General features: G+C 39.1%; 1 protein-coding gene across 4 annotated transcripts; it reads left to right on the forward strand.

The window, feature by feature from the left end:
* Positions 1–408: 408 nt before the first annotated feature.
* On the forward strand, positions 409–11,622 carry LOC126762992 (cyclin-T). 4 transcript variants are annotated; one of them, XM_050480128.1, is made up of 10 exons: positions 409–843; positions 907–1,142; positions 1,244–1,572; positions 1,637–1,682; positions 1,797–1,887; positions 1,952–2,417; positions 3,006–4,277; positions 5,278–6,362; positions 7,064–7,331; positions 9,255–11,622. In XM_050480128.1, exons 2-9 carry the CDS (start codon positions 955–957, stop codon positions 7,304–7,306), a joined length of 3,720 nt encoding a protein of 1,239 aa, XP_050336085.1. In that variant the 5' UTR covers positions 409–843; positions 907–954; the 3' UTR covers positions 7,307–7,331; positions 9,255–11,622. The 4 variants fall into 4 exon arrangements, with proteins under 4 accessions (XP_050336085.1, XP_050336086.1, XP_050336087.1 ...); XM_050480129.1 differs by having other exon boundaries at positions 926–1,142; XM_050480130.1 differs by having other exon boundaries at positions 929–1,142.
* Positions 11,623–24,450: the final 12,828 nt, after the last annotated feature.

A 24,450-nucleotide genomic window follows, 5' to 3' on the forward strand; every position in this document is an offset into this window, starting at 1 on the left:
ATATATGACTTTTGCAATAAAAAATAATATAAATATATATTATGCAGATGTCAATAAAACTTAACGAAACAATCTTGCTTTAGATTGTATTTGAATTTAGGCAACTCTGATTTAGTTTTGTGCGTTGGAACTCTGGCGACATGTGTTTTATGCTTAATGATGCCGTATGTTACAACTCTAAAATTGTGTTGGTGCACAGTATAAAATGACAGGTTTTCAATATCTCTACATTATTAAAACAATTTGATTGCAAAGTTTTCACTAAGCTGTTACTGACCTGAGTTAAAAAAGACACGTCTTTCAATAAATTAATACCAAAACCTATAAGTTTGTAAATGTAAACGCATACACGCAATATGGCATCATTGTTAACATTATGCCTCAGCATCCCTGTGTTTCGTGAAAAAAAATTTCTTTTTCGTGTTTCGTGAAAAAAATTTTCGTTCCTATTTTTCTAAATTGTGCTAAAAGTGTAAAGTGAAGTGTATTTTCGTTGAAATTATATTAAATTTCTCTATAACGAGAATTTATAAGTGCTAATCTTATACTTGTGTATTGGCAAAGTGAAGGAATTGCACATACAAATGGAATTACACTGAATTGTATTCGGGGAAGTTGTGACGACTTTGTTCATGATTATTCTCCTCACACACACACACACTCCCTTCCCTGTTAATGGTAATTGCATTTTAGCCAAAACTCCTTAGCCTCTACCCTTAGTTTTGAAATGAAAGTTTAAGAATATCTGGATTTGCTCTGGTTGACCCTGTTCCCAGTAGCTTTGCGTTTAATAATATACATATACGCTTACGTTTTCACGTTCGCAGGTAGTTCGTCCATCTGGTAAGTTCACTATAATAGTAGTGATATACAGCAAAACATTTATGTCATTGGCACATATTATAGCTAAATACCTGTTCTATAGCAGTCGGGAGATTCAATTTTTTTGTCAAAATGAGTAGTGGCGGTGCTTCAGCTGGGCCTGGGCCTTCTGATAAGGACAAAGATTCACATTGGTACTTCAGCGCTGAACAGCTATCGAACTCACCAAGTCGACGACAAGGAATCGATCCAGATGCCGAACTCTCATATCGCCAAATGACTGCATATCTTATTCAAGAAATGGGACAGCGTCTGCAGGTGTAAGTTAATAACTACAACTGGTAAACAAATTGATGTTTTTCCTTTGAAAAAAAAATGTGCATTTCTATGTTGCTTATATATTTGTGTTGTGCACTTACAGCTCACAGCTTTGCATAAATACTGCCATTGTGTATATGCATCGTTTCTATGCCTTCCATTCCTTCACTCATTTCCATCGCAATAACATTGCGGCAGCGAGTTTATTCTTAGCTGCTAAGGTCGAAGAGCAGCCTCGAAAGCTTGAACATGTTATAAAGGCTGCTAACAAGTGCCTTGGCCAGTCAACATCCTCCACTGCAGACGCGTATTATATAGAACAAGCGCAAGAGCTGGTATTTAATGAAAATGTACTGCTACAAACTCTTGGGTTTGATGTTGCTATTGACCATCCCCACACTCACGTAGTAAAAACTTGTCATTTGGTTAAAGGTAATACAATTTAAAAGAATATAATTTTTTGTTTAATATTAATATTATAAATTTTTCTTTTCAGCCTGCAAGGACCTAGCACAGACTTCTTATTTTCTGGCTTCTAATAGGTTTGTTATTTTTTTAATATGTTACACAAAAGGCTACACCATTATTACTACGGTTAAATCCTAAAATCATGTGTGACAATTGATTTTAAACCGAAATTTGAATTTTCTATGTAGCCTTCATCTGACATCTATGTGCCTACAATACAAACCGACTGTAGTTGCTTGTTTCTGTATCTACTTGGCTTGTAAGTGGTCACGATGGGAGGTAAGCATACGAAAGTTTTGCTAATTTCAATAGAAATAGTTGAAAGCGTATATAATTGAAACAGATTCCACAATCAACGGAAGGCAAACATTGGTTCCATTATGTAGATAAAACTGTGACTATGGATCTTCTAAAGCAATTGACGGAAGAGTTCATAGCAATTTACGAAAAGAGTCCATCGCGTCTCAAATCCAAATTGAACTCAATAAAAGCTCTTGCTCAAAATGCAAGCAACCGCGTAATCAATAAGGAGAAGAAAGGTGCAGCCGAAGAGTGGAAAATGGGGGATATGATGAAAATGTATGCACACGATGGTAGTGTTGGTAGCAATAGTAGTAACAGTAATCAGCCTTATGCTACGACCTCTTTAAGCGGTGATTCCACTCAGCAATCCTCCGCATTGTTGCCGCCACCACCACCACAGCCGCAGTTGTCGCGTAAAGGTGATTTGCATTCCAGCCAACACCGTTCCCATCACAATTCGACGTCTCATCATTCGAAAATTAATTTTCCCCCTACGGATGTTCTTGGTAAGGAATTCTTATGGCATTTATTCCCTCTTTTCAATAGCACAAATGTAAAGGTATTTCAATAGGCGTTTTGAGTCAATTATTAGCAATGAAAGTGAAAAAGTTTAAACCGGGTTTAGTAGGAAATATTCCTTATAATAAATTGGTAATATTATTGTTGCATTTTTTTTTTTTTTTTTATCTATTAAGTCCTTACTATCAGTGCGAGAGTAATGTTTGGCCAACTTTGCTATTGTTTACTTCATTATATTTCCAAATGTGTATATTTTTATATGTTGTATTTATTACTTTGTGAGTTTGAGTTCATTAAAATATCAGCATTTAGTCATAAATAGTATACACCTTAACGATTTGTTTAACTTCTATAGACTTTTTGTTGAACAGAAAAGTACTCTAGAACTCTCTTGAATACGTTTTTGCGTAGTGTACGAAGTAAGTTCCTATTTCGTACTGTACTATTTCTGTTGACCAAAAGTCGGAATAATTTTCCTTAATTTCAGAAAATTTAATATCATATCTAGCAATATATCGATACAGACGTCAAATTATATACCTACTAATTTTTATTAATTAAATACATCATTCCAGACCATAAAAGCAGTCACAAACAACCGCCGTTTAGTGGAGTTGTTAGCCGCCCACGTGATCACTCACAATCGTCTCAAGGCCATCAACAAGCAATGGTTCCAGGCAGTTCGTCACGATCCGGTCTTCCATCATCCAGCGGACGATCTCTGAGCAGTATACCTGGTCAAAGTGTGCAACGACAGACTTTACAAGGTCATCAATTAGATGTGAACTATCATAAATCTCGTGATAAGAGTAACATTGTGGGTTCATATCCACATAATGCGTCATCGCAATCGCATGCTGGGCATAAGGTGTCGCAAAAACAAGACCCAAATCGAGTGATACAGAAGGAGCAGGCTGCTGGCAAAATGCCCGAACCTGGAAAAGGCGCCAGTAGTAGTAGTAGTAGTAGTAGCAGTAATAAACTATTCCCACCTACTTCCTCAATGGCGACCATGCCACAATATGGTAGCAACCCGTCACAGTTGCAAAGCAAATTGGATATGGGTCAAGATATGTCACGTAATATAATGCATGGTCAACGTTCTTATGGGGTTAACAATGGGTCTGGTAATGTGCCGATATTGGGTAGTTATCAGCCACCGCACGTACGGCAGAGTAGTAATAGCGCTAGTAACAATGGCAAACATGATTTATCGAAACCCGCATCCGTCCACCTTCAACAGCATGGTAAACAGCCAACTATTCCAACAGAATCAGTGTACAACGCTGGCACGCATGACGTTCAGCAAACAGCTGCACATGTACAATCACATCCGAATGCTGGTTATATGATTCCACGGCCGCCAGAGGGTTCACACAACGAAGAGGCCAATTCCACACAGTTACCGTCAGTGCATGCGATGCTGCAACAGCCAACGAACGCTAACCAAACAAAGACCTCTATGTTTAGCCCCGACTGGAGTCAACAACAGCAACAGCAACAAACACAGTTAATGTCTTCAAATACTTATGTTAATAATAACATGTCAACAGCCGCTGTGGGCGATGCATATAATTATAAAATGCCATCTAGCAAGGAGGGAGGAGAGCGAGAGAAAAACGATCGCGATCGTATGGACGCTAATGCGACAGCACCTAAGAAAGACCGTAACCGCGGAGCACATCCTGGAATGGATATTACGAGTTCAATGCTTATGAGTGTACGACCAAATACTTCGCAGACACAGTTTCACCAACAGTTACAACAGCAACAACAACAACAACAACCGTCTTTAAAAATAAGCATGCCAAAGAAATCAGACTCGAGCATTATCGGTGAACTTACTGGTAGGATCCACTGTCATTTTTCTACAACATTTTTCTTAAGCTTTGGCGTAATTACTGCTTTTTTATAGAGTCTTGAATTGACTCGTTTTAATCGATTAAATTTTTGTGTTATGAAAGTCTGGGACATTCAGTTTTTCAAGTTAGACGACGTAGAGCAAAGATGTAGAAGTTATAACTTTTTCAATTTAAAATTGTGTATGTCCTTTAGCTTCTATAGGTATTGATTTAGTAGTGCTTGAGGTTTGTCTAGAGCTAACATCTTTTCGTATATGAAACAAGAACAAACGTTAACTTTGGTTGCACTGAAATTTTAATACCGTTCACAAATAAAATAGTTGCAGACAAAGGGTGCGAGTTGCCGTGAGAAACGAGAGTAACCCTTGAACAGCTTCGCTCTGTATACTGTAGCAGGTTAAAGTCATACTTTTCCAGAATAGCCTCTGACATATGAAACATATGTCCAGCATCCAATGAGTCCCCTCATGACCCTAGTCGCCTGTTTGAATGCCCTGCTAACCCTACACATCTGACAGCCTTCTCCCTTTAGTCCGATCCCATCGAAACAGCACGTTTCTTGGGCCTACCGTTGGATAACGTCGATGACAGCTTATCTAATCCTTACCATCCTAAAGGAATTAGGTACCCATTATAACAACAACAGTAATTTATGCCAAATTTCGTGAAGATATCCTGTTATATAAAAAAGTTTCTATACAAGTTCTTGATTTGGCTTTGGTTTGGTATCTATATGCTATATTGAGCCGATAACGCCTGTTCCCGCAAATCAGCATCTTGGTGACAGAAGAATGTATGCAAAATTTCAGATCGAGATGTCAAAACTGAGGACTAGTTTGCTTAAATACAGATAAACAGGTCCACATGACTAATTCGACTCAGCTCGTCACGCTTATTATTTATGTACATTTTTATAGGGTTCCCGACATTTTAAACCATTACATTTTCAAAATATAAATCACAAGTCGAAAATTCCAATTTACAGGTATGAATGCCGGTATCAAACGTCCCAATGAAGGTGCCTACAAACAAGAGGAGGAACAAAATAAAATTCGGAAACTTGATACTCAACCTACATTGTCTTCGTATAATGAATCCAAAGCAGGAGATAGTAACAAACTGCATGTGGTAAATGGAATAGAAACTAATCCTGACATGGTGAGGAGTTTGTTAAAAGAAAGTCTTTGCCCTTCCAATGCTCTCTTGAAAACGGAACAATTGGGAGCACTTAGTCTGCAACCACCAGCTGAACTTTTCGAACCATCCGTACTAACCTCGGCTCCGGATGTAACCGTTGCATCGGCTGAGACGTCGCTAAAATCGACAAGCCAAAGTAGTGGAACTGAGCCATCATCTATGGAAATCAATGATGCTGGCAGTAATAAAGCAGAAAAGAAAAAGAAAAAAGACAAGCATAAACATAAAGAGAAGGATAAGTCGAAAGATCGCGAAGAGCGTAAAAAGCATAAAAAAGATAAAGACAAGCACAAGGAACGTGATCGGAGCGAATCAGAAAGTGCCGGACATGTAAAGATTAAAATATCGAAAGATAAAATTGAAGGAACTGCCGAATGTTTAAAAATCAAAATACCAAAAGAACGTATAATAAGTGATGTGAACAACAGTACGAGCAGTGCTAACAATAGCTCCACAGATAGCGGTAGCAATATGCATCCGGCACCAGCGTTAAAGATTAAAATCAGCAAAGATAAATTGGAAAACTATGCGACAGACTCCTCGACACACACAACTTTACAACAAGCGCAGGCGCTGACACAAACGGCAGCTGGCTTCTATTCGTCCTTCGTAACACCCAATAATGCAACGACAACCACGTCACATAGTAGTAGTGGTGGTAGCAGTAGTAGTGGGAAAAAGAAAGACCGGGATCGTGACAAGGATCGCGAGCGAGAGAAAGACAAAAAACGGGCTAGCAATGAGGGCATTAAATCGAATGGAAGTGGTTCATTCCATTCGGCAATGATGTTACAAGGCGGTACAGGGGGTTCACTGCTTTCACATCCGCCACCAACAGCTGTCGTGACGCCGAAAAGCCAAAACGTCAACAAGGTAAGCACCGTATAATTGTAATCGAAATTAATTAATGGGTATTGAAGGTCATTAACACATTTGCTACTACTATACTACACAAATACCATTTATCATACACAATTCATGGACACTCACGTCTTTCTATTGATATTATGTACAAAAAGTGTCTTCACAATTAAAAATTTGCGTTTTTGCTATACTCTTCCTTTGAGGTTAAGCATGAAAGTACTAAGTACAACATCTTAATAAAATGCACATACATATGTACATACATACAAATATAAGACAAGTGGGCTAATTTATTTCAACACAAACATAAACTAACTTAACCATTTAGAAGTTGATTGTAACTGGTCTACAATACTAAAAAAGCCATGTTTTCCCACATTGAACAGCATCACAGTACTAACATAGGGCTTCAGTATGTGTGGGGTCAAGTATGTGTTCCTAATTTATTCTAACCTTCACTGTTTCAACGAAGAAACCAAAACCGGTCACTTAAAAGAGCAAATAGGAAATATCATTGCTTCATGCAAAGCAAATGGTGTAGGAATTATATTATTAAGTATGTATTACATATATGTATTAGCCTGTGTTCTAAAATACACAATGAAACGAACTAATCCCTGTGGTAATGGTGATTTTATGAGCGCCTTTCAGGCGTGTTATACCAAAAAATGTAAGGCATTAGCTTGAAACCATTTGAAATGATTTTACAGATGCAACTCTTATCGAATAATATGAATCAGCTCTTCGGAGAGTCGAATGATGATGATGATGATGACTATGATGATAATCAAAGTGTTAATCAAAAAAATTATAAGGATTATCATAAAAACAGAGTTAATAACACGGACTCCTCGTTCGCATACGCATCCACATCCAACAACTCTGCGGGTTCTGTACGTAAAAACACCGATTACGGGCAAAAATATTCGCAATCACATCATATGCAACGATGATAAATGCAATCATCACGTAAAATTGGTAATAACACAACGATATCACACAAATAAGGAAAGCATACACGTTTCAGTTTAGTTAAAAACTCCTTTTCTAGCAAAGGCTTAAAAAATTTATCTGATAGGCGTCACAAATTATGAATCTTCAGCAAATGAAAGGTTTGATACAAAAACAAGGATACACATAATTTTTTTTTTTTTTTTTGATAAGTTGCGATTTATAATTTTTTAAAATCGTTTTAGCTGACTGCCATGCTAAGGCACAAAAAAGAAGAAAGCAAGCCTGATTTAGAACTTTCGTTCTAGCAATGCCTTAAGTGTCATGCTATTTTACATATTATATGTATATTAAACTGGCCTACAAAAAATTTGTTTGGTTTGGTGCAGCTCTGTGCGCATCAGCAGTCGGTATAGTAGGTAGGATGAACCACGTTCCCGCTACTAGATGTCAGCTGACAGCTCTAGTTTACCTACAATTCTCATTTTAATTTCCCCGTATACTATGTATGCAAGCACTTGCCAGCCAGCGCATCGCGCATCACTCATACGCCCTGGCATACACTAAATAATGTAAGCTTGTATGGTACTGTCCTGCATGAGGTCAGCCGTTTCAAATATTGGCTTCTGGCAATTTATGTGAATAAACCAATTACACTGGCCTACAAAAAAAAATTTATGGTTTGGTGCAGCTCTGTGCGCATCAGTAGTCGGTATCCCGCTACTAGATGTTTTTTTCTTTTTTCTTATGAACAAGAGCTGATATGGAAAATGTGACTTGTTTTCTCGTATCAACTCACAAAATACATCCAAAATCAGGTATAAAATCTTAGGCACCAAAATGAGTGTAGGCCAGTTATATAAATACAATGAAATCTCCCATGAACGACACTGCCGGCACAAGCTGTAGTTGTTGTTGTTTGGGCCGCAGCATCCTGTCGAGTTGACAGTCGTTGGCCGGTTAAAAATCCGACTTCGTTTTGGTTACGTAGACCCGATCGTCGTGGTAGCGAGACAAGCCTTTCTGTCCGGTTAATAGAGTTGTCCGCTTAATAGAATGTCCTTAATAAACATCAAAAAATGTTTGGTCCAGTCAATGTGCTTGGTCGATGGATATGCCCGCTTAATATAGTGTTCGTTGCAGAGCTTTTAATGTGTAAGCTTTTTAAATTGCCCATTTAAAAACGAAATGTATTAAACAAACACTTTTTTGTTATTGTTAAGGGCATGTTAAACTCAAAACACAAAACTCCAAAAAAATGTTACCATCCCAAGCTTTCGCGGTCCGATCTGTACAATTTCTTGGAGATTGTACCGTTGGCAGCTACATATATGCTATAGTGGAGCGATCTGTAGAATTTCTTCGGAAATTGTATCGTTGCCTTGGATATCGTGAGGATATCTCCTCAAATAAAAAAGTTTTCTTAAAAAAACTTAACCTTGAATGTTCAAGTTGTATGGCAGCTATATGCTATAGTGAGCCGATATCGGCGGTTGCGACAAATGAACTAGTTTTTAAGAAAAAGGTCACGTGTGCAAAATTTCAGACTGATGTCTCAAAAACTTATCGTTTAGTTTGCGTATATATAGACAGACACACGGACATGACTAAATCCACTCAGCTCGTCACGCTGATCATTTATAAATATTTTTTAGAGGGTCTCCGACGTTTCCTGCTAGGTGTTAGAAACTTCGTGGCAAATTCAATATACCCTCTTCAGGTTGTAATGTGAGCGTCCTACTTAGATACATAAGTGCTAACTGCATGTGGAGGTGAAATATCCGTCATTTCATAAGTCCAGTGTTATCTTTCCATTTAATTTGTGTTCCGTATCTTATTATTATTATTATTTGACGTTCAAAGTCCCAAATGAATGTGAAATTGTATTGTTCTTTATAACAGACGAAAATCTTGTTGCATTGCTCATTAAATTTATATTCTTTTTTACAGTTTTAAAAGAGGCGTTACACTTGGCAGGACTGGCATATACATGCTGCACATACATACATAAGTTGGCTTGCAAAATATTTCACACACTTTACGTACATTAAGCTGCTACATACGTATAAGAAAACAAACGAATAAATTCTACAAAAACAAAAACAAAAAAAAGTAAACTTTATAAAAACGTAGAGAATTTTTAATTTAATGTTCGGCCAAGGCACTAACTTCGCCATGAAATAAAAACACAGTGAAAACAACAATATTCACACATCATTTCATTGCTACATGAGATATAGATATTGCGTTATGGCGTTATGGCGTCCCATTGACGCACGCAAATTCGATTGACGCATTTACTACTTAAATTATTAATTACGCTGGAGTAAAGGCAAATCAATTTCATTTAGAAACAGTGCGGTTCCTCTACGTTGTAATATTGTTTCAGAAACATGTAAACAACAACAACAAACTATTGCGAAAATAGTTTGGCGCACGGAAGTGAAAGTGTTTTGAAAAGTGTTTATAGTTGCTAATTCTCATGCGTAATGAGATGGAAAACCATAAAGAATCTCGCATGTAAATATACACCGGAAGAACGTATTTAGTATTTGAGCGAATCTGCAGAGCACGCGCGTATAAGCAAATAACTAAACATACATACGAGTATATAAACAACGTTAATACTGGCCTAATTTACTTTCACTTTCGTTTTTAGTGAAGCTACGTTTGTATTTTTTTTTTTAATTTTTTTTTTTTTGGTTTTTTGATATTAATAAAATGTTTGAGTGAAGAATTTTAACAATTGTAGCAATTGTTGCTTTATAATACTTAGCATTTTTAATAATTTCGTATAATAAATGTAAAATATATGAATTTTCTATTCTTGAAAAAGTTGTGTAAAACTAATTGCATTGAAAATTTTTCTTTGATTAGCAACTGTTTAACAGAATTCCTGTATACCTGAAAAATGTAAAAAAAAATTCAAACATGAAAATAATAATTTATTGCGCTAATATGTCTGAATTTAGAAAATATGCTCATTTTGCAATGTAAGCGTTTGTTTCATATGCAGCAGCACACGGCAATAGTGTTGGAAATATATTATTTTATATTTTTAACTTTTATGCGGGCAATCAATGGTATGCACATACATACATACATATATAGAAATATATGTTGTTGTAATGGGCATAATTAGTGAAATGGCGCACGTATTCGGATGCAATGTTTGAATGCTGTCGGCGCTCTTCGGTATTCTGCTATACACTAAAGTATTAAAGAATTTAGTGTTTATGGACAACATGAAAGTTTTTCTATTTTTTTCGAAAAATATAAGTTTTTTTTTCAAAATATAAATTTTATTTTTTTTTTGAAAAATTTTTTTTCGAGTTTTTTTTTTTTCAAAAATAAAAGTGTTTTTGCATTAGCATCTTTTCAAGTTTAATATAATCTTATAGCATTTAAATAAACTTAAGTTAGCTACTAGTTAGAATAAAGCAATTTGATATTTTGTTTTTTGCTTTTCATTTTTTTTATTTTTTTCATTTTGCTACAACAGTGATGAATGCAATATTTTTTAATTCAAATCTCTGTTGTTTGCAATTTTGATAAAAAAAAAATTTTGGCGATCGCAATTTTAACAGCATACTTTCAGCCAACATACGTAACGGGCTTATGTGTGGCAAATACATATTTTGCATTATGTCTGTTAATGCTGCATTAAACTCTGCCTTGGAATGCATGAGAAAGTTGAAATGACTAGTTTTACATTTTATACTTAATGCTGAACTGTCACACGTGATCAAACGTCCACACAACAATATTCACACAAACATATTTCAGCCATACATAAATGGGCCCACACTAAAGTTTGTGTGTATCCTCGTTTGTGTATATATTCACATACGCCTACCACATATATATACATATATACTTATACGTACATATGTACGTTTATTACAAGTAATACAGAACTCCCAAATACGGTCATCGTAAGTTTAACTAAATAAGTAGCAATTGAAAACAAGTAAAACACATAAATACCATGTGTAAGCATACATATGTACATATGTATGAGCAGAAACCAACAAAAGCCAACACAAACAATTTAATTTATAATTAACAAATGGTAAGCAGCTGTTAGCGTTTCAAACTAACATTAATTTCATTGCAATCTATTTGCAGTTACAAAATCTAAGAGATCGATTATTGAAATATTTTCCAAGCCGTTAAATAAATTCTATTTAAGCACGGACAAAGGTTTTAAGCGAAAATTAAGTATTGTTGTATATAAAAATTAGAAATACAAAAACACTATATGGAACAATTGTATTGGATGCTAAAAATAGAAAGAAAAAAAAACAAAAACAAACAATTTAATGCATTGAAATTCATATAAAGGTTATTATATATACATAAATAATATTATAAAATAAATAGCACGATTGTAGCAAACATAGTTTTAAACAAAGTCGGCGAGTAAAAGAAAATGGAAGGATAGCGGACGAGACCGTGGCTTAAGCTTATCGTTGTATGTATAAATTCTATAATTAAGTCTTATCATTAAATCCTATCATCATAATTATCATCCACAATTGTACAATAATGTATTAGTTTTAGTTTTACAATTGTCATTGTCCTTAATAACTTACACATAGAAGCAATAAACAAATTTCATTTGGCCTTTCATAAAAATAATACAAAAAATATATCGAAGGTTGCGTCTAATTTTTCTAAATAAATAAAAATTCTATTAAGAAAAATAATAAAAATAAATGATTGCTGCATTATATTCAGATGAAAGATATCTATAAAAAAAAAAACTGTGTTGTTATTTGCCAGTGGTTTTTGTTTGGCGTGAGAGTCAAGCTAAAATTTTCGGAACTATTTTCTAAATTCTAGTAGACCAACAATTTACAACTCCAATTCATTTTATCATTGCTTCATTTAATTTCGATCGCGAATTCGAATTCTTCAGCACAGTTGAACCACCTAAATATCTAAAAATCGTTCCCACGACAGACGAATCTACGTAATCGGAACGGAGCCACATTTTTCTGCTCGTTTGCTTTCGCAGAGATCATCCCTGCAGTCACCTGCTTGTATCGGAACCGCGTCTTAGGAGCATCAAGAGATTCCCAATTCTCACGACGGCCGGTTCTACGCACCGGAATTGACTCGGATTTCATCCGATCAAGGGTTGTTTTTTCGGCGATCTAACCCTAACGGCGTTTGGATGGGTAAGTGGTAGTGTTAGCATCAAGAGGTCTACCTCAACAAAGTCGACGAATTAAAACAATACGCCGATCATACTTCGGACGCAATAAACTTAAGACATGTACTGATTCCCATTCACAGTGGAGCCATTAACACCTTCAGCGACTCCCTCACAGTGAATGGTGTACTTTGTGTCAAACCACCACCCATTGTCGACGACGAGCTTAAGATGCCGCGAGAAACGAGAGTGACCTTGCGCAGCTTCGTTCTGGATACTGTAGCAGGTTAAACTCCTACTCATCCAGCATCGACCCTGTTCAGCGTGCAACGAGTCACCACATGACACTAAACACCTCTTTGCATGCCTTGCGAACCCTACACATGTGACACCGCTCTCCCTATGGTCCGACCCTATCGAAGCAGCACTTTTCCTGGGTCAACCGTTGGATGACACAACTTATCTAATTCTTACCATCCTAACGATGATGAGGTAACCGTTACAACAACAACAACCTGCATTTTTATCCGACCAAGAACTGTCCACTCGGCACTATGTCTCGATATTACTTCAGGCTGTTTTCTGTCACTACTGAAACAGAAGAGGCAAAACGGGAATCAGTCACAGGCGATGGGATCTTGGAGGCCACGCCACCGGCCCACAACGTGAGATATGTGCTCACCAAAATTTTCCTTCAATAAATTAATTATTTCCTTTGCTGCATGACATATAGCGCCCGTTTGTTGGAGCCAAAGATCGTACCAATTCAGACACAAACAAGGTATTCGTCATGGCTCTATGACGTTCCCATTGACTGTAACATTATGGCCGGATTTATGCATATTACCTCTGCCCATTCAGCACACCAAACGCCGACTTTTTGAGGATGTAACCGCGGCTCAACAATGACTAATTAGGATCGGTGGCCTCTGAGAACGCGCATTATCCTCTAGTGTGCGAAGCCGGCCCACAGGTGCTCGAAATTATTGACTACGCTCGGCGATTAAGTCGACCGATTATAGGAGGCAACGGGCGATGTGTCTCATGCGCAGCGTACGGAACAATTGTTTTGGTAATAAGAATTTTAAAAAATTCTTTGGACAATGTGGAAATTAGTTTGTGTGTCAACTTTCCCGCCTTTTTCGAGCTATGTGAATCCCTACTCTCTGAATGAATAGTTAAGCCAAATCTCATTTCTGCGTAAAAAAATTACTTCTTTGAAAGAAAAAAGAAAAATTTTACTTCTGTAACCACAAAATCGAGCGAAAACTAAAAAAACAAAATAAGGTTAACTTCAGCGGCACCGAAGATGTAACACCCTTTACAAATGCGTTTATATATTCATTTTACAGGGCCTCCGATGTTTTCTTCAGAGCGTTACAAACTTCTTGACGAACTTAATATACCCTGTTCAGGTTATAAATACAGTTGAACTTCCATAAATCAAACTTCTATAACTCGAACTCTTGAATGGTCAATTTCGTACAAATTCCTTCCATTACTCGAACCGCAGCTCGCCCAATCCACTATAAGGGGGACCCCACAATCCGCTAAATACCGTGGGCTAAGCCTCCTTAATATAGCATATAAAGTCTTATCATCGAGGGTAGTGTGTGAAAGACTGAAGTCCACAGTCAACAAACTAATTGGACCTTATCAGTGTGGCTTTAGACCTGGAAATTCCACTATCGAGTAGACCATGACCATACGCCAAATCTTGGAAAATCCCGAGAATGAAAGATCGACACACACCACCTCTTCGTCAATTTTAAAACCGCCTTCTACAGCACGAAAAGGAACTACCTCTACATATACTGCTATGTCTGAACATGGTATCCCCGCAAATTTCGTGCGACTGTTGGTAAGCCGTCGTTGAACAACATCGAAAGCTACGTCAGGATCGGGAAGGACCTCTCTGATCGGTTCGATACCACGAAAGGTTTCAGGCGAGGAGACACTCTATCGTGTGACTTCTTCCAACTATTGCTGGAAAAATAATACAAGTTGCAATGCTAAATAGAGAAGGTACAATCTTCTATAAGAGTGTACAACTGCTGACATATGCCGATGATATTGATATCATTGGCCTTAACAACTGCGCCGTTAGTTCTGCTTTCGAAGCAAAAAGGTCTGGTAGTGAACGAGGGCAAGGCGAAATATCTCCTATCATTAAACAAACAGTCGTCGCATTCGCGACTTGGCTCGCACGTCACTGTTGATAGTCATAATTTTGAAGTCTAAAAAGTAAAGCCCTCTCCCGACGAACAAGGACCAAACTCTACAAGTCCAATGACATCATATGATGAGTCGACGTAACGACTTTTCGAGAGAACGGTTCTGCGGAAGATGCAGGGTCCTTTGCGCATTGTCAACGGCGAAACAGCAGTCGATTCAACGATGAGCTGTATGAGATATACGGCGACATTGACATAGTTTAACGAATGAATAGACAGCGGTTGCGCTGGCAAGGTCATGTTGTCCGGATGGAAGAGAACACTCTAGCTTTCAAAGTTTTCGTTTCAGTACCCGCCGGTGGAAGCAGTGGAAGAGGGCAGAAATCCATTCCGTTGGAGAGATCAGATGAACAAGGACCTGGCTGAACGGCGCGCATTTGTTAACTCAGTTATAACCGCGTAAGCGTTGTCTACGCCAGTAAAGAAAAAGTGATCTTTTTGTCGGTATGTCGGTTTGTATATAGCGAAGAAATTAGATTTTAGCAAAAAATTATTTCCACTTTGTCAACATTATTATTTATTGACTGGTTGAAGTCAAGTTCATTGCTCCTGAGTTCATAATCCACATTCGGAAATACATACAATTGAATTCTAAATTTAAACATTTTGTTTATTGATTGCTTAACAATTTTGGTTAATCATCTCACCAATAAATAAAGGAAGCACATATGCGTTTTGGTTGATTGCAGCCCACTAACACTCGTGCACATCCCGCTATCGATACACTAATTGACTACACTTGTTCAAACAAAGAAAATAAATCGAAGTATCTAATTAAAAATAATTCCCGCTAATCATAAAACGGGTATTAAATAAAAAGTTAAGCCAAAGGTCGCGTGCAAAAGGTTCCTTGCAGTATGCCAATACTCGGCTCAATTATAATATCCAGTGCAGCCTTATCATTCATAACATAGTGGAAAGATCATTTGAGCTTAAGAAAAATAAAAGCACGATTGGTTCCAAAATTACTCAATTTTTTTGAGAAACAGCGGTGCATTAACGTCAACAATGCTTTCTGAGTTCCGGTATGTCGTGAAAGGTATTATTACTGGCAGATATATGCTTATAACCCGGAAACAGACGATCAATCGCCCGAATATCGTTGCAAAGGTGAGCCTAAGCCGACAAAAGCACGTCAAGACAAAAATCAACATTATATTCATAGTTTTCTTCCATTTTTCGCCAAATTTTCAAACAATATCGTGCCGCAACCACCGTATTCGCCTGATTTAGCAACGAATGACTTCTGGCTATTCAGCAAACTCAAACAACCGCTCCGGGAAAACCCGTTTTGAGTCAATAGAAAACATTAAACGTGAACCGTTACGCACATTGAAGACTATTCCGGAAATTGACTTTAACAACTGTTTCGACGATTGGAAAAAATGTTGGCACAAGTATATTGTGGCCAAGAGGGATTACTTTGAGGTGAACAACTTACATTTTGAGGAATAAATTAATACTTGTAATTTCAAAATTATGAACAAAGTCTTACTATTTTTTGCTCATAGTAGTACATCGAATCGGATGGAGTCATGTGTAGAAGTTCACGTAAGTGAGGAAAGTTCTCTGATCGCCATTCACTTGGGAGTGGCCAGAAACGATTCTTTTACACATGGCTCAAGCAGCTCACTACTTCCGGTCTTTGACCAAGTATCCTCTGGGTAGCCTAAGAACATCCGTTCGAAGGCGAGCTAAAGTGAGAAGGCGAAACATTCCCTACAAGGGTTGTGCGCTGGGTTTGGGACCCGCCACGTAAAAAACACCCCCAGTGAAGAGCTACAACCAGCCTCGGATGAGAGACCCCCCTTTTGATGACGACCATGGCAAACGAAATAAGGACTACGAATTGAGGGCATGCACCTGGAATGTCCGGTCCCTTAATTGGGAAGGTGCCGCTGCCCAGCTGGTTGATGTCCTCGTAAAGACAAAGGCTGACATCACCGCCGTCCAAAAAATGCGATGGACGGGACAAGGACAGAGACGAGTAGGTCCTTGTGACATTTACTACAGTGGCCATATAAAGGAGCGCAAGTTTGGTGTAGGATTCGTGGTGGGAGAGAGACTCCGTCGCCGAGTAGTATCATTCACTGCGGTGAATGAACGTCTAGCCACAATCCGCATCAAAGCGAGGTTCTTCAACATATCGCTGATTTGCGCCCACGCCCCGACGGAAGAGAAGGACGATGTGACCAAAGATGCCTTCTATGAGCGCTTGGAGCGCGCTTATGAGAGCATCCCGCCACGATGTCAGAATCGTGCTTGGCGACTTTAACGCCAGGGTGGGCAAAGAAGGTATATTTGGCACTACGGTCGGTAAATTCAGCCTCCACGACGAAACATCCCCAAATGGGTTGAGGCTGATTGACTTCGCCGGGGCCCGAAATATGGTTATCTGTAGCACTAGATTCCAGCATAAGAAGATTCATCAAGCTACCTGGCTGTCTCCGGATCGAAAAACTACCAACCAGATCGATCATGTTGTGATAGACGGAAGACACGTCTCCAGTGTTTTAGCTGTGCGTGCGCTCCGAGGTCCTAACATCGACTCGGACCACTATCTTGTTGCAGCTAAGATTCGCACCCGCCTCTGTGCAGCAAAAAACGCGCGCCACCAAACACAAGGAAGGTTCGACGTCGAGAAGCTGCAATCACAACAGACAGCCGAACGATTTTCTACTCGGCTTGCACTCCTGCTCTCTGAGAGCACTCGTCAACAACTCGGTATAAGGGAACTGTGGGACGGCATTTCAAACTCCTTACGTACAGCTGCAACCGAAACCATTGGTTTTCGGAAAGTGCAAAAGAACAGCTGGTACGACGAGGAGTGCCGTGTCGCAGCGGAGAGAAAACAGGCTGCCTACCTCGCAACGTTACGATCGACCACTACACGTGCGGGATGGGATAGATACCGAGAGTTGAAGAGGGAAGCGAGACGCATTTGTAGACAGAAGAAGAAAGAGGCTGAAATGCGTGAGTACGAAGAGCTTGATAAGCTGGCCGACAGGGGTAATGCTCGAAAATTCTACGAAAAAATGCGGCGGCTTACGGAAGGTTTCAAGACCGGAGCGTATTTCTGTAGAACCCCCAAAGGTGATCTAGTCACTGATGCCCAGAGCATACTTAAATTATGGAGGGAACACTTCTCCAGCCTGCTGAATGGCAGTGAACGCACAACACCAGGAGAAGGAGAACCCGATTCCCCAATCGATGACGATGGAGCAGACGTTCCATTACCCGACCATGAAGAAGTTCGAATAGCAATTGCCCGCCTGAAGAACAACAAAGCGGCAGGGGCCGACGGATTGCCGGCCGAGCTATTCAAACACGGCGGCGAAGAACTGATAAGGTGCATGCATCAGCTTCTTTGTAAAATATGGTCGGACGAAAGCATGCCCAACGATTGGAATTTAAGTGTGCTATGCCCAATCCATAAAAAAGGAGACCCCACAATCTGCGCCAACTACCGTGGGATTAGCCTCCTCAACATCGCATATAAGGTTCTATCGAGCGTATTGTGTGAAAGATTAAAGCCCACCGTCAACAAACTGATTGGACCTTATCAGTGTGGCTTCAGACCTGGCAAATCAACAACCGACCAGATATTCACCATGCGCCAAATCTTGGAAAAGACCCGTGAAAGGAGAATCGACACACACCACCTCTCGTCGATTTCTAAGCTGCTTTCGACAACACGAAAAGGAGCTGCCTTTATGCCGCGATGTCTGAATTTGGTATCCCCGCAAAACTAATACGGCTGTGTAAACTGACGTTGAGTAACACCAAAAGCTCCGTCAGGATCGGGAAGGACCTCTCCGAGCCGTTCGATACCAAACGAGGTTTCAGACAAGGCGATTCCCTATCGTGCGACTTTTTCAACCTGCTTTTGGAGAAAATAGTTCGAGCCGCAGAACTAAATAGAGAAGGTACCATCTTCTATAAGAGTGTACAGCTGTTGGCGTATGCCGATGATATTGATATCATCGGCCTCAACACCCGCGCCGTTAGTTCTGCTTTCTCCAGGCTGGACAAGGAAGCACAGAAAATGGGTCTGGCAGTGAACGAGGGCAAGACGAAATATCTCCTGTCATCAAACAAACAGTCGTCGCATTCGCGACTTGGCACTCACGTCACTGTTGACAGTCATAACTTTGAAGTCGTAGATAATTTCGTCTATCTTGGAACCAGCGTAAACACCACCAACAATGTCAGCCTAGAAATCCAACGCAGGATAACTCTTGCCAACAGGTGCTACTTCGGACTGAGTAGGCAATTGAGAAGCAAAGTCCTCTCTCGACAAACAAAAACCTAGCTCTATAAGTCACTCATAATTCCCGTCCTGCTGTATGGTGCAGAGTCTTGGACGATGTCAACAACGGATGAGTCGACGTTGCGAGTTTTCGAGAGAAAAGTTCTGCGAAAGATTTATGGTCCTTTGCGCGTTAGCCACGGTGAATACCGCATTCGATGGAACGATGAGCTGTACGAGATATACGACGACATCGACATAGTTCAGCGAATTAAAAGACAGCGGCTACGCTGGCTAGGTCATGTTGTCCGGATGGACGAAAACACTCCAGCTCTGAAAATATTCGACGCAGTACCCGCCGGGGGAAGCAGAGGAAGAGGAAGACCTCCACTCCGTTGGAAGGACCAAGTGGAGAAGGACCTGGCTTCGCTTGGAATATCCAATTGGCGCCACGTAGCGAGAAGAAGAAACGACTGGCGCGCTGTTGTTAACTCGGCTATAATCGCTTAAGCGGTTTCTACGCCAATTAAGAAGAAGAAGTACATCGAATATAAGAATTTTCATACTACGGGTTGACTTAATATTATATACATACATACAAATGTATATTGGAGAATAAAAATGATCCAAAAATGAATTTAGGCGGGTCAATACTTCTCCTCGCCCTAATATACCTTTTATAGTGGTTTTCGACTATTCAATTGATCTCGAATCGTTCATTCTGGTCAATATGGTAAGTGGAGTTGTATTCGTTAGTTTGTTACCTTCTATTTGATATGGTGGCTCTTGGTGACGGCCTCCATTACTGAAAATTTGTAAATGGAATTCCCTTTAACAAACAAAGCTACTTAATGCCTCAGATACTGAATATGATAACCTTAATGCTTAGCACACTAGTGTTAACTAGATTCCTCAATTAAATCAGGTGAGCATATTTAGATCACCGTTCTGTCATTGGTTCAGCGACCCGAACAAGCACCGTAAACAGAGGCACTTCTCAAGGAGGTGTCTTTTCCTTTTTTATAGGTGTTGGCACTAAATGGAATACTACTTCAACTCAATGGAGAAGTCGTGAAAGCAGTAGCATATGCAGCCGTCATCATGTTGAAGTTAGCAAGGATATTTCCTACCACAATCATTGAGATAATGGAAAGAGCCCTACGAAGGTTATACCGATTGGTCGCGACCAACGGAGAGGGAATTAAATGGAATACAGAGAGCAGCTTGTGCAGGGGCTCTTCTTCTTCTTTACTAGCGTAGACACCACATACGCGGTTATAGCCGAGTTAAAACAGCACGCCAGTCGTTTTTCTTTTCGCAATGAGGCGACAATAAGAAATTCCATGCAATGCCAAGTCCTTCTCCATCTAGTCTTTCCAACGGAGTGGAGGAGGTCTTCCTCTTTCTCTGCTTCCCCCGGTGGGTACTGCGTCCAATACTTTCAGAGCTGGAGTATTTTTTGTCCAATCGGACGATATGACCTAGCCAGCTAGCCACTGTCATCGACATAGTTCAGCGAAATAAAGGACAGCGGCTACGCTCCGCTACGTCTGAATGCATTGTGCAGGGGTTACCGGGCCTATTAAACCGTCCATGGACGACTTTACACGGAAAGTAGCAGCAAGATCAGCTATAAGAATAAAGGAATAAGGATATTGGAACAGGAAAGATTATGAACATAGTGCCATCTTGAATCAGCTAAGCTTAAGTAAAACAGACTATATAATCCCAAGATTAGATTTCAATCACTCTTTATACTGACGGGCCCAAAATAGTCGCGGAGTAAGGGCGGGTGTGTATTCCATTGATCTCGAAATCTCTCTCAGGCCATTGCTGGCTTACGATATAACGATTTCGTTCCCTTGACACTCGGATCTAAGTAATCGGAATGGACCCGGATTTTAATTCGGCCAAGGACTGACAACTCGGCACCCTTCCTAGAAATTTGTCTTTCTTTTCTTTCGCTACAACAACAACAACGCCACAACAATTGCTGGAAGACTTTTAGCTCAGGTTTAGGCAGGTCAATTTCACTTATGCATAATTTGGGTTTCCGGCCACAGAAAATTTTCAGGTAACATAAAGGCAGGTGAGTTGGTTAAGCTAGGAGTTTTACAAAGATCAAAAGCGTGCTTTATAATAATAAATAAGCAGTTGAAAATCAATAATCAACTAAGTAGTTTCATTGAGAGAAAAAAAGTTTAGTTTACCAAATTTAATTTTTATCCATTCACGATTTCGTTGAGTAAAGACAATTGAATTTATTTACAACCTTTTTTAATACAAATATCCCCGTGTCTTTGGCTTGATACTACAAGATGTTCGTCTGCACCTGAACTTAGTCATTTATTACTTGCTTAGATGCTCTGTACCGAAAACCAACAATTTGATATTTTGGTTTTGTTGTAACAACAATCATTCCGTTTATAACAAAAAAACAGTAGTTAACGGTAAACAGTGTGTTATCACTTTCGCAGCGATCAACTTGTCGCGTGCTCACGTTGTGACGTAAAAACCGGCTGGAGGAACCCAATTGGAATCCCCACATGCTGCTACTATCGCTCTCAATGCTTACGCGTTTATACAACTCTATTTCGGTTTGTGTGCGCATGATTCATGAGATTTTGCTACAATTACTGGTTGTCATTATTCTCTGAAAGCGGAATTTACGCTAAAAAAAGAGTCACCGACGCTTTCAATGCGTGTAAGTATGTAATTGTACAAGATGCTGACACCTATTCATATTTAAATACAACTCAAGCCAGTGGACATAATTTTACTTGTGAATTGATACTTCCGCTCATTTATATATCTAAAATTATGCTCTATATATATTTGTATATATGTACATTGAACCAGGTACCATTTATTGGTCAGTAATTGGGCATTTGTATGACCAATAGTTCTTAGATTTTGCGTTATTTAGAAGGAAAAGGCGGAAATTTTTAAGAATACCACAATTGAGTGTGTCGAATTTTTAAACGAACACTAGATTTAATCGCTGTCTCAAAACGTTTTTATGAGATTAAAGATATGCTCATTAAAATCGAAAATCGGACGCTGTTATTACTCAACTTTATACGGTCCACAAGCACATTTGTACATATATAAGTAAACAGTTAATTGCTGTTGATTTAATGCGTTATTTTCTAAAGATAACTCTTCTATGCACATACGTACATACATACATACAAATTATTGACACCTGTTTATTTTGCTGTAAGATTTAACAATGAAAATAAGAGTAATTCATAGTAACCTTAAGTGGTCTTCTGTCAGATTCTTCGGAATCCACTATATTATTACTATTCCATTATTCTGCTTGCTATTTAAGATTCTCCTTTTAAAACTTATGTATATATAATATACCCTCACCTCAAATTTTTAAGATATTTTTCTAATTTTCTGTTGGATTTTTCTGAGGTCAAACTAGTCAGAATAGGCTGCTACCCATTATAGAACCACTCATTAATGTGTCAGTATACCTTGAACGGGGTATATTTGGTAAGTCACGAAATTTGTAACCCACCCAGTAAACCCGGAAGGAAACTTAAGAGACCCTAAAAATATATATAAAGGAACTGTTCGTTTTAGTCATATCCTCATGTTCGCTAGTCCTTCAGTTTTTGAGTTAGCTATTTATATTGTTATTACGGTTGATCCAAGTAGAGGTACTTTTTTTCCATAAAATTTTTTTGTCAAATCATTGGGTGAGCTGTGTCAAGCTGGCATGTTATTTTTGTTTGGTATTTAATCTTGGAAAGACTTATGCCTGAATAATGTTTACAAATCGTTTAACTTTATTACGAAAATTCACGTTCTGTAAAGAATATGTTTCGCGCATTTCGCTCAACTTATGGTCAACATAATCGGCCTACTGAGCGTACTATTCGCAACAGCATCACCCATCTTGAGACCCAGCATTCATTATAGGATAATATTCGACCGAATAGACCACGTCCAGCACGCAGTGAAAAAGATATAGCAGCCGTAGCTGAGAGTGTACACGAACGCCGTGGAGAGTCGATTCGGCGCCGTTCGCAGCAACTCGTGCTCACGTATGGAACGACTTGGGCATTTTACGTCGAGATCTTAAATTGAAAGCATACAAAGTACAGCTTGTTCAAGAAGCCGCTCGGTCTTCCCAAGCGACATCACTTCGCTCTATGGGCTCTTGAAAAGTTCCAAGAAGATCCGACGTTTTCGAGAAAAATTTTGTTCTGGGATGAGGCCCATTTTAAGCTTAATGAGTATGTAACACAGTACCTCTACTGAGGTATGTAATTAAGCAAAATTATCGCATTTAGGACGAAGAACAATCTGAAGATATTCAAGAGATTTAGTGAAGTTTGTGTTCGAGCAAGCAACCTTATATTGCGCTTTTCTGCAGATGATATATTGAACATTTTTGCGTCGAATATGATGCCTTGCGATACTGCCGCAGTGATTGAGACTCGAACAACCCGCGTTATCTCGGCGACATTTCAGTCCGCAGGTTTCAACAAGACGGCGCAACTTCCCACACATCGCAACAATCAATGGATTTATTGAGAGAACACTTCGGTGAACAGAAAATTTCACGTTTTCTGCCGGTCGATTGGCCATCAAGATCGTGTGATATCACACCATTAGACTTTTTCCTGTGCGGATATGTAAAGTATAAAGTCTACGTGGAGAATCCGGCTTCGTTTCAGGTTGGAGCGAAACATCCCGCGTGTCACTCGCCAGTTACCAGTCGAAATGCTCGAACGAGACATGGAAAATTGGACTCAACGGATGGACCATCTGAGACGTAGCCGCGACTAGATAATCTTCAAAGAATAAATTCAAAAAAATGTTATTTCGAATGATCATATCATTTGCTTCTATGAAAAGAGGCAACCTAGTTGACCTTGTGTTTCGTACTAGTTCTAAAGTAGCTAAAACTAGTTAAATTGACTGAAGGATTAGTACATTTCTTCACACATTCTTTTCATATAATGTTCAATACCAAACAGATCCCAATCTTTTGTTGTCTAAGCATAAATAGATAATTATACCCGCCAAGTTAGTAAAAGAACAAGACGCACTTGTTGCCTCTAATTAACTCAGTGTGCAAATAGTAGCATTATTTAAATCGTGAAGCGAGATAGCTCATAGTAAATTAAAACCTGTTTACGAGTACAATTGCATTGCTTTTTGCAAGTGCTCTGCTGAGTTCGGGTATTCGCCAGCTGACGGCAATGCTTTACTGAAGGCTCATAGCCTGCACATGCCAACGCATATATCTCTTCCAATTAAATGGCAAGCGAAAAGTTCTTGAATTAACCAAGTTTAATGTTGGTGGCTGCCACACAGCTCGGCATGAATCCGCTCACCGAGCCACTCGGTTGCAATGTGCTTGTGATTACACTCCAGAGCAACGTTTAAGCCGAGGCTCAACCGCGGCTCAACAGCTGTAGCGAGTTAGTTCGCTGACTAACTCTCGGCGGCGGCGATATTTATGAATTATAAAACCGCAAAACT

This window comes from Bactrocera neohumeralis, chromosome 6 (genome assembly GCF_024586455.1).
Source record: "Bactrocera neohumeralis isolate Rockhampton chromosome 6, APGP_CSIRO_Bneo_wtdbg2-racon-allhic-juicebox.fasta_v2, whole genome shotgun sequence".
In the NCBI taxonomy this organism is placed as follows: domain Eukaryota; kingdom Metazoa; phylum Arthropoda; class Insecta; order Diptera; family Tephritidae; genus Bactrocera; species Bactrocera neohumeralis.